The 10,340-nt window shown below is 36.6% G+C and overlaps 1 protein-coding gene across 2 annotated transcripts in view; it reads right to left on the bottom strand.

Annotated features, from left to right (window-relative positions):
* Positions 1-243: 243 nt before the first annotated feature.
* The window catches only part of SH3GL2 (SH3 domain containing GRB2 like 2, endophilin A1), an 86,402-nt gene continuing 76,305 nt past the window's right edge, over positions 244-10,340 (bottom strand). For both annotated transcript variants that reach the window (XM_064736917.1, XM_064736916.1), the window contains 4 exons: positions 9,126-9,284; positions 7,629-7,732; positions 4,187-4,317; positions 244-1,736 (listed from right to left, as the gene is read on the bottom strand). In XM_064736917.1, coding sequence (XP_064592987.1) covers positions 1,537-1,736; positions 4,187-4,317; positions 7,629-7,732; positions 9,126-9,284 — 594 coding nt within the window. In that variant the 3' untranslated portion in view covers positions 244-1,536. The remainder of the gene's footprint in view (positions 1,737-4,186; positions 4,318-7,628; positions 7,733-9,125; positions 9,285-10,340) is intronic.

Here is a 10,340-nt window from a genome sequence, read left to right as displayed (position 1 = left end):
TACAAGACTGCATGCTAGTCATTGAGAGACTAATTTAATGTGGTCACTGTTAAGTTCATCCTGCTTATAAAGGCCATTATGTGTATGAGATTTATTTGACTGAAGTAAAATGATAATGCCAAAAAAAGGAAAGATATTCCACATTTGCAGGAAATGAGAAATACATCTAAAATAAAATTCTTGTTAGCTGAAGTTATCAAAGCAGATTTTAAAGCAACAAAGCAATAATCCACAACAACATCATTCTAGTTATTCTCTCAGCATTTATTTGAAATAACAATACTTTCCATGATATAGTTTAAACATTAAGCAGTAGGGAATTGTCTTCATTTCACATCATCCAGTACTGAAGTGGCACATTCGAAGCAGCACATTAAACCTCTGATAGAGTCTGTACAATTTAGATAAATAGAACTCTGGATAACTAAACTAACAGAACTTCTGCAACTGTTACCAAAAGAATGCCAAGAAGCTAGGCACAGCACTGTACACACCAAGTGCAGGAAGGAGGAACACAGGAGAACCAACTAAACAGATGGGAAATGTTTTTATACATACAGCCACATGTCTTCAATTGCTCAACAGAAAAATAACATGTTTTATTTTGTCCTCATTGAGGAGAGAGTATGCACAAATGATGTTCAAAGAACACATGGCAGACAGAAACAAATGAAATGAGGGTTGTGTTTGGTTGGTTACTGTATTCCTCAGTGAATGAGTTTACAAAGGATATCTGGTGCTTAAGCAGCAAGGTTTTGTGCCAAGACTTGACAAGAAACATTAAATAAATGCCAGTTTTATTCCCCATCTTGCCCATTTACTGGCATTTTGGTGAGCATGCTAAAAGTTCCTGAAGGGCAAATTCAGGTGGTTTGTGGTCCAACATTTCTACTACAGGAATCCCCATTTGATAGCTTACAGTTTACCTCTGGAGGGAAATAGGCCTTTTAACTATAATTAAGAATATAAAACTTAGCAGAGAGCAGCAGGACACACAGTACAGTGGTTCACTTTCTGAGAAACCAGAGGATCTACACTTATGCTCTCTCTGTGGGAACAGCCAGCCAAGTTTGGTTGGAAGATACAATTCTGGTTAGTCAATGTTAGACCTGTGTGAACTGTATCATTAGGAAGGGAAAGATGGAATGGCAAGAACTTTTCCCTCTTTTTATAGAGAACTAAGACTGAAAAAGTAATACAGTGGTGATAGGCATTATCTTCCCAACACCACCTTCACTTCCTGCTACTTCACTATGAATTACCTGCTTTGCTTGCCACCATCTTCCCCATTTCATCTCACTAATGGCTCTGGTTACTACCAGGCCAGCACAGTCAATAAACTAATCCACGCTATGCTGGCTCAGAAGATACAACGCATCACCACCACATAGTATGACAACACGTAAACCAAAGATGCTCATTAGGAATCGGTAACTCTAACCACTGCAGTTTGCACTTGTAAGGTGTAAGAAGCAGCATTTTGAAAGCAGTGGTACTGACACAGCTGTCTGTGTCAGAGGTGGTAGATCAGCACTCCTAATTGGGTAATGGAACTAGAATATCGACATAATTGATGGGGAAGAAACCTGACTGGCCATGAAGCATCCCCTCGTACCAGTTTTCATCAATCTGGTTAGTGAGGGTAATAATATCACCCTCTTTAAATCCCAACTCCCCTTCATTCTCTGGTTCGAAGTCATACAGAGCTCGGCAGCATGGCTGATCCATGTGAGCACCTAAGGAGAAGAAACACAGAAACAACATGCTTAAAAATCTCAACACTTAAGAGCACTCATTTTACTACTGTACCTATGACAGATTTTGCTGTTTCTTTTCTCACTAATATTCTGATGACAGCACTTCGATAATACCTATATTTGGACTGCCACTCTTTGTTAGAAGACAACTATTAGCTTCTGACAGCCTTCAGTTACTCTAAGTGCCTGCTGGCAGAAGTCTGAGAATCCCAAAAAAATCAAGCTATAGTCAAGCCCAGACCTGAAAGCACAACCATGATCAATTTGGAACCCAATTTTTATTTGTTAATAAAACACAAAAAATTAGGAAAAAGCTTTAACATATTTCCAGCTTTACTGGCAAAGAAATGTTTTTTCTGTTTACGTCAGGTAAGCAGTGTAAGTGGTAGCCTAAAATGGCAGTGAAAATACAACTGTGTGTTTACCCTTTATTTGGAAATTTCACTGGTACAGCTATACCACTGCTGCTAATCCTCTTAGTTTTAGTATCACACTTACAAAGATTTTTATTCTCCATTCCCACAAAACACTTTATTGCAGGGCCATCAGGATAGATTCAGAAAAAGTTTGAAATTGAGAGCTTTCTAATATGCTAATTCAGGAACATCTAACCATAAACTCTTAGGGATAGCTAATGGATATTATTATAAGTCATTAATTTGATTGGACTTTCACTATGAAATTAGCAAATATACTCCCTCTTCCCTCCCCCTGAAGTCTCTATAGCTCCAAGCCTACCAGATCCAAAATTGTTACTGGTCAAAATACTTCAGATTTAGCAGCACTAAATTGTAAGAAATCATATCCCCACCTGAATTTCCATAGTAAAAGTTCATGTACTTTCAGTGGCCTAAATGAATCAACACATGCCACTTTGCCATAATGATAGTTCTAAGAATATATATTCTACTTTTTCATGAATATTGGCTTTAAGATTAGTAAATTTCAGACTAAAACATTTTGCATATTTGTTTCGAACACTCACTCTGGTTAGAAGGCCCATGCTTGAGTTATTTTATAACAAAACTTTTCCACTTCTATGGATCTGAATAGAACAAGTTTTTCAAATACCAGACCTAATTTATTAAATTCTATAGTGAAATCTTATTTTCTTTTCTTTACATAATGCTCAGAGTGTATTTTGGTTTCTTTGTCATGAAGACTACTGTGCTGACATCAGCAAGCCTTAGAGTAAGCATGTTTGGTCTCCTCATTGCTACCAGCTGAAATTTAGAAGAAATAGCAAATAAAATCTTTAAATTAATCACTCTAAACATATATTCAAGAATTTTCAAAGAAGGTGTACCTCTGAAACCTGCATACACTTCCAAACAAAAGCCCTACTGAAGAAACTGTTAAATACTGCCCTCTGAAGAGGGAAATATAAATGCTGGAAAGATACATGAACATCAGTCTGCTCTGGCATAGCACAGACAAGTGTTCATGAGACTATGAAAAAGAAGTAAAGAGGAAAATTACTGGTGGAATGATGAGAGCTTTAGCATGCAAGGCTCAAGCCGCACTCATGCACAAGGAATCTCTATTATATCCTTCTTGTTAGCACAGTGAGGAGATTGTTAGGAGTTTGCAAGGCTGTGTAAGATTATTTCAGGTTGTCAGAGCTAAATGGAGATACTCTTCCTGTCTATATGTGGGAGAAAATCAAACATTCCCATCAGGATGTGATGGAAAGAAAGGAAATCCTGACTAAAGATCTAGTGAAAAACACCTACACTTGCAAGGTGGAATGTGATAGCAATTGTCACTGAGGTAAACTGGAATTACTAAACTATAATTACTACAAAGATTAAAACTACAAACAAAAATCAGGGTCTGGACAGAGGCCAGCCCTCACCATACCATGGGATAACAGATCATTATTGTGTAAGAACAAATAATAAGACTTCTGTGGTATAGCTGGTATTAAATAAACCATTCTTTAAGAAAGTAATTATGTACACTCATACTAATGGTTAATCTTGCTTATTCTGCTCCTACTTGGACAAAGCAAATAGCTCATATAGCATAGTTTTTCTTTTCAGTTATTTTTACTTTCAGGTTCATTGTGTTATAATACCTGATTTTAAAAAGCAGGATATGGTAATGAAGGTCCAGCTGGCTTTAGGTTTCTGCATTTTCACGGAAAACTTTCAATTGTTATTTTGGTTTTCTAAATGCCTATTTTGTAAAGATCTGTATTTCAGGGTAATCTTCTAGGACAAAATAAATTTTTGACCAAAAGACACATTTAAAGCAGTGGATAACCAATCTCTTTTCTCCTGCCTGAGGATATGAACACTTCCCAAAGAAACAACAGTTCAAACATCTCTCCTCTATATACTATCCCCATTCTCATTTTCCCTCATGGAAAAACTAATCTCCAGAACAAAGCATGCAACTTGTGCATGGACACAAAGCTCTGCCATTACCTGATGGTTTGGGTGTGGTGGCATGGGATATCCCTCCATTGTGCTGTGTATTGTCACCAGTCGAGAAATCCAGGCTCATACGGGGTTTGGGCTGGTACTCTCGCCTGGGCTGAGATGATGCCTCTTTTATTCTGCCAAAACAATCAAGGTTAAATGTCAAGAGTTAATATCTTGTTAGCAGATGAGATGCACCAAATACCTTTATTTCCAAGGCTGAAATTCTCATCCATAGTAAACAAGCTGAGTCATCTGGAGTGGGTTTTTTTGTTTACAACAGTAAACCAGCCAATATGACTGTGCTGTGAAGTTGTTAATTCTTCATTCCTTTTAGAAACCTAGCAATTTGTCTATCTTCCTCTTGCCTAACAAAAACAAAGCACTCATAATAAAGAAAACCTTGTTACATGACTATCAATGCTTAGAGAAGGGCTAGACAAACATCCCTGTCCCCATTTTTAGCATGACTTTTTGTTTTCTAATCGTTGCAAGCATTATTTATTCAGTTGATTGATGCCAACTCTTGTAATTTTGTAAGAAGACTCTGTGGGAATGTACTGACTTCAGCTGCAGACTTGGTTAATTTGCAGTTTGGCATACTTGTTTCACAAAGCGACAAAAGTCCACTCTTCCCTGCTCTCAAAATAACCATTTATTTATCGTTAATTTCAACTGTTTCTTCTAATTGAGAAATCTAGAATTTCTAGGAGAGGGTCTATTTATAGATTCCAGGGTAAAATCCAGGGAAGGGATGAACAGAATCAGAGCAGCTTATGCAGAACAACTACCACATGTATTTCTAATTCCACATATGAAAGAACACTTCATAAGTACTTACAAGACCAGTTGATTTTACTAACATTTTCTATATCTGCCCTAGATTTGCTGCTGGTAGCACATTTTGATTTATCTATTGCAAAGATCCTCATCTAACTAACTGACTTTTGATCCCTATAACAACGTTTTCCTCACCATCCAAAATACCAATGTTAGTCAGTTCCTAGAGAGTGCTTTTCTTTCACATTAAAAAACCAAACCCATAAGCAAAAAAAACCCAAACCAACCAAAAAACCACCACCAAAAAAAAACAAACAAAAAACCAACCAAACAAAAAAACCAACCCCCCCTCCCCAAAACAAACAAACAAACCAACCCAAATAATTGAAGTGGTCAAAATAAATAAAAAGCCTTTGTTTTGTTTCACTCATTAGCAAAATTCACAACAGTAAAATTTTTAAGAAATACTTAAATTAGTTCTGTTACACTTAATGCTTTCATGAAACACCATTTTTTTCAGATTATGAACTATAAGGTGACAGTTCTAGTGATTTGCTAAAAATTACCCAAAAGCTCAGCATGAGCCATGTTTCTTAAGAAAATAAATACCTCCAAGGAGACCATTCCTGCTTCCCAGCTGCTGTGTCATGATACTGTGTTGGGAAAAATGCATCCCCATTACACTTGGTGAAAAAGAGAGTTTTAAATAGCCTTTGCTGGCCTTCTAGTTTTTATTAATTTTACTGAAAATTTCCCAAAGTTTGCCAAGCTCCTAATATTTCCCAGTTCCTGGAATCATGGCATTGTAAGGATATTTATGCCTTCCTACTAATGTGTAGAAAAGAAATTAAATTCTTTCACTTATACTTCCTGAAGGAAATCTTGAAGTCTAATCTAAATGGCCAAGAAAAAATAGAAGATAAGTGCATTTTAAAATTTTTAATAGTTTTTGCAGTCTATCTCATACTTTTAAAACATTCTTTTGTGACTATGTTGCGCATGACAGTCTTGGTATTTATTAGAAGTTGTCCATGCCAGGAGCCAGCATAAGCAGGTTCCATTCACTCTTTCAAAGAGTACCTAGAAAATGGGCAGTATGTGCTGTAGACATCACTGACAGTGAACAGCAACAAATTTGCTCAGCTTAAAAGTAAATAATGATTTATTTTCTGGCCTGTATAGTCAAAACAAAACAAAACAAAACAAAACAAAACAAAACAAAACAAAACAAAACAAAACAAAACAAAACAAAAACCCACAACCAAACTCCAGGGGTTATGCATTAGTTGCTGCCTGCCTATCACCAGCAGGGAAAGACTAGTAGTTTGGATAGTAACACATCACAGAGTTCAATTTGTGTCCAGAGGTGTGGACAAAGTATGATTTAGCCAGCAGCCTCTTTACAATTAGGGATGCAAAATGTTTAGTTCAACTGAATTACCATAACATTCTGATGAGAGGTCCTCGCAAAGGTAAAATCATTCACAGCTGAAACTTAGTACTGACCACTTAGCAGAAATTTAAAAATGGCAAAGGATCGCCTGAATTGGTACAGGAAGAGAAATCTATTGTAGACATATATGGCATGTCTACAATACAGTTACATTCAGTTAATGGCATAATGTATGGACTACCAGATAAAACACCTGTCCCTGAGGAATTTTTAATGCTTCTATAAAGAAAGTGAATTGCAGTTCTTTTTTGCAAGTGCTAAAAATTGTTCTGTTAGCTGTTTAGACAGCACTACAAACTGTATCCATGAACAGTCAGAATGACAGCCTACCCACCAAAACAAGTGCTGCTCCTAGTCACAAAGACTTTTAGACTCAGAAGTGAATGAGGTTTTCAGGATGCATGCTCTGAGAAAATTAATACTGACAGACCCGGCAGTATTAGCAACTTGATCTATACTAATGACATCAGAAAACAGCTGCCTTTGCAGAGTACGTGAACATTATCTCCTCTTGGGAATTATATCCAGCTTTTTCTAGGAGTCTGCCAGAACCATATTAGTAGAGAAATCTTCCCTGAATGTTAAATTTCTTTTAAGAAGGATGTGTGTGTGAGAAGCTAATAAATTTGTTTTGATGGAAACAAAAATTCTAAAGTAAAAATGATGAGACTCTTAAAAAAAGATGTTGTAGGAATTCTGATAGCATATGCAGTTATACAAATGGGGATGGAAGAGATTGCTCAAGTCCTGTATCAAGTTTGATCTGATGATAGGAGGAATATTTAATAAAGTTGTTAATAATGAGGGTCTCACTACTGGCTCAGGAAGACCTTCAGGTAGATAAGAATGCAACAAGATACTCTTCTGCAAAATCAATTTTTAACATCTTCTTTCAGAATCAGCACACTTTGCGAATACATGCACAAACCGTAAGGAATCCAAAGCTGCGAGTGTCATTGAGTTCAATATTTATAAAAACTTTCAGTTAACTCATGTTTGATAGCTTTACTGAGCTGAGGTGCTTTCCTGAACTCAGAAGTAGATGCATCTCCAAAATATTTGAATATCAGCTTGCAATCATCTAACGAAATAGTCATTGATTTCATTAAAGAGCAAGACCAATTGAGAAGGATAACAGCATTGCATTCTAGTCATAGGTTTTCTATCTCTGTAAAACAAACAGACTATTCAAGAAACATACAAAAAGTGCATTACCTATCTTCCAGTTTAGAAGTAACTCGCTGTAAGATCTGTGTGGCCTGCTTGTGGTACTCCAGCTGGGCTTGCACGAGAGCGGAAAGCTGGCTCACTTGTTCAATCTGAGGATTGACATTGAAACATCAGATCTTAGGTGAATGCTAAAAGCTCAGGCAATAGAGAATAAAGACACTGTCCACTGCAAAGGTAGTTCAACTTATCTCTCTAAAACCTTGATTCATCTTTGCAGTTGGCAGTAAATATTTACATATTAGTCTTTACCACATCTGATTATGACCTGATCTGGAATGGTAACTGCAACTCTTCTCTCTCATCATCTCTCCATGACTGACTTGCATGAACAGCAGCCTACAGACCTACCACAGTCAGCAAACAATATGAAAGTAAAAATGAGACTGTAATGAGAGTATAATACACCTTCTCCCTCCCTGCCTTTGAAGGGCACAGAGCCACAGGGACGGTGGTCATGCTTCTATTGTGTTCTGACCTGTGAAGCAGACCAAAACAGAGAGTTACTACAGACTCTGGGATGCAGAATAATTGCACTGAGGGCAGAGAGCATTCCACTTCATAAGGGAAGACACACCCAGATCCCCACTTTGTGGGCAGTGCAATTGCCTGTGGTTTTCATAGTGCACAACGCCACAATGGTAATAGGAATGTTTGTCAGCACTATTTGCACACATGGGTATGGACGTTACTACAAAGATTAAAACTACAAATAAGTTATATTTCCTTCCTTTCAATGTAGTTATATTTAATTCCTATGGAAATACTAACTTCTAGATGCAAATATTTTCAGGTTTGTTATAGCTTCTCTACAGCAATCTGGTAACAAAATGAGGAGTTAGAATAGGTGTGAACTTAAATCAATTCACATCAACAGAAATACATAAAATTAATTTCCTTTTACTACATATTCTGTAAGACAGACCCTAGCTGACATGTTATAGAGATGTTTTTTCTCACTAAATTTAACAATTTCAACATTAATTATAAATAGAACATTAGATAAACCGAGAAAAAGCTCAATCTGAACCAATATATAAGCAAAACATATTCTGCAGATATGAACAGTTACAGTGACTTTGGGTTTTCTATTCACTATTGCATCTGATTACAGCAGAGACCATTGGGTTATGAGTTCATAATTTTTGATCTTTACAGTCCTCTCATCAGTCCACACACTTAAGCAAAAGCCTTGGTTCCAACCCTATAATCACAAGTAAACATAAACAGTTATATTTACATAATTCTAAGAAGAAAGATACTTCTGTTTTGTAAGTAATGCTTTGCATTTAGAAAGCACAACGATGTTGCAGAGGACTCACATGCTCTAGCTCAGTCATCTATAGAATACCTAAAAAATTGTTCCTTCAAAAACATGCTGACCATTACTATAGGTTCTGAGCCTTTCCCTGTGTCCAACAAGGAGAAAAGCGCCTCCACTATCTTTCTAAGATTCTGGTCAAAGATTAACAAGGGTTATCTCACATCCATCTCCAGAAGGTTAAACATGCTTGACTCAGCAATTTCTTTTGATTCATCAAATTTCTCCAGAGCTTGACGAAGTTCTTCATCAGGGAGCTTGCCCTGTCTTTTTTTCTTGTAATCAAAATCCAGGCGTCGACCCTCCATTTTCTTCAGGTGATGCTAAAAAACCAAAAAACACAAATGCGAGCAGATAATAAAGGACCTTCCCCATGATGTACTTTCCTGATACTGCATTGTAAGCAGGTAGTCCATGCACACTTGGAAACATATGTTGTTTGTTGTCTACTGACCCCTTCCCAGAGGAGAGAAATACGGAAGAATGAAATACGTGGGTTTACATATCAGTTAAGAAGCAGCAACCTAAATGACTGACCAAGACTAATAAAAGGCAACACAGAATGACAACTTCAATTGCCATCTCCATAAAAGATACACAGGTTTCTTGCTTTTTAACTCTGATGAGAATTACCTGTACACTGTTTTTTCACTAGATGTTCAGGAGACAATACTTGTAAAAGCCCAACTTATTACAGTTTTGTCTGTGTAACAGCATTCATAAACAAATCAACACAGGATTTATTTTTATAATTTCCACTAGATCACTACATTATCTTAATGCTATCTTATACTGAAGATTTCCTAGACTGTTATCTGAGGTAACGTTCATGTTCTCTCTCCTGTTTAGCAGCTGCCACATTCAACTGGCCAGAAGTTAATGCTACCAGCATAACCATGATTACTTGAGATGTTTACCTTCTCTCAGAAGAATCAATATATCATGCAATATAATATTTATAACTACCCATTTTCTAAATGATATCAAACAGTCCAAGATATCTTTCATCCACATACATTTAACAGTATGAAAGCCTTACTGAGCTAAGAAGAGCAGCTACTCATGCAGATAAGCATTTGCCATACATTAGAAAATGGCATGTGAACATCAGTACATCTATTTTGTGAAATGAGCTTTCAAATGGCGAGATTAGAGTACTGTGCTCTTGTCTGCATAAGACTGAAAATTTTGCCACCAAAAAAAGTTCAAATTTTTATCTTTCCCTTCCTAATGCACCAGCAAGAGATACAGAATTGAAAGCAAAATTCAAGCCAAAAGATACAAAAATCAGGTGATTTTCAAACCTGAATGTCCCATTTTAAACTACACAACTAACAAAAATTCTAAACATATAGACAGTCCACACACTTGGCATTATT

The sequence above is a fragment of the Zonotrichia leucophrys genome, chromosome Z (genome assembly GCF_028769735.1).
Source record: "Zonotrichia leucophrys gambelii isolate GWCS_2022_RI chromosome Z, RI_Zleu_2.0, whole genome shotgun sequence".
Lineage (NCBI taxonomy): Eukaryota > Metazoa > Chordata > Aves > Passeriformes > Passerellidae > Zonotrichia > Zonotrichia leucophrys.
This window is presented reverse-complemented; position numbering and strand designations above follow the sequence as displayed.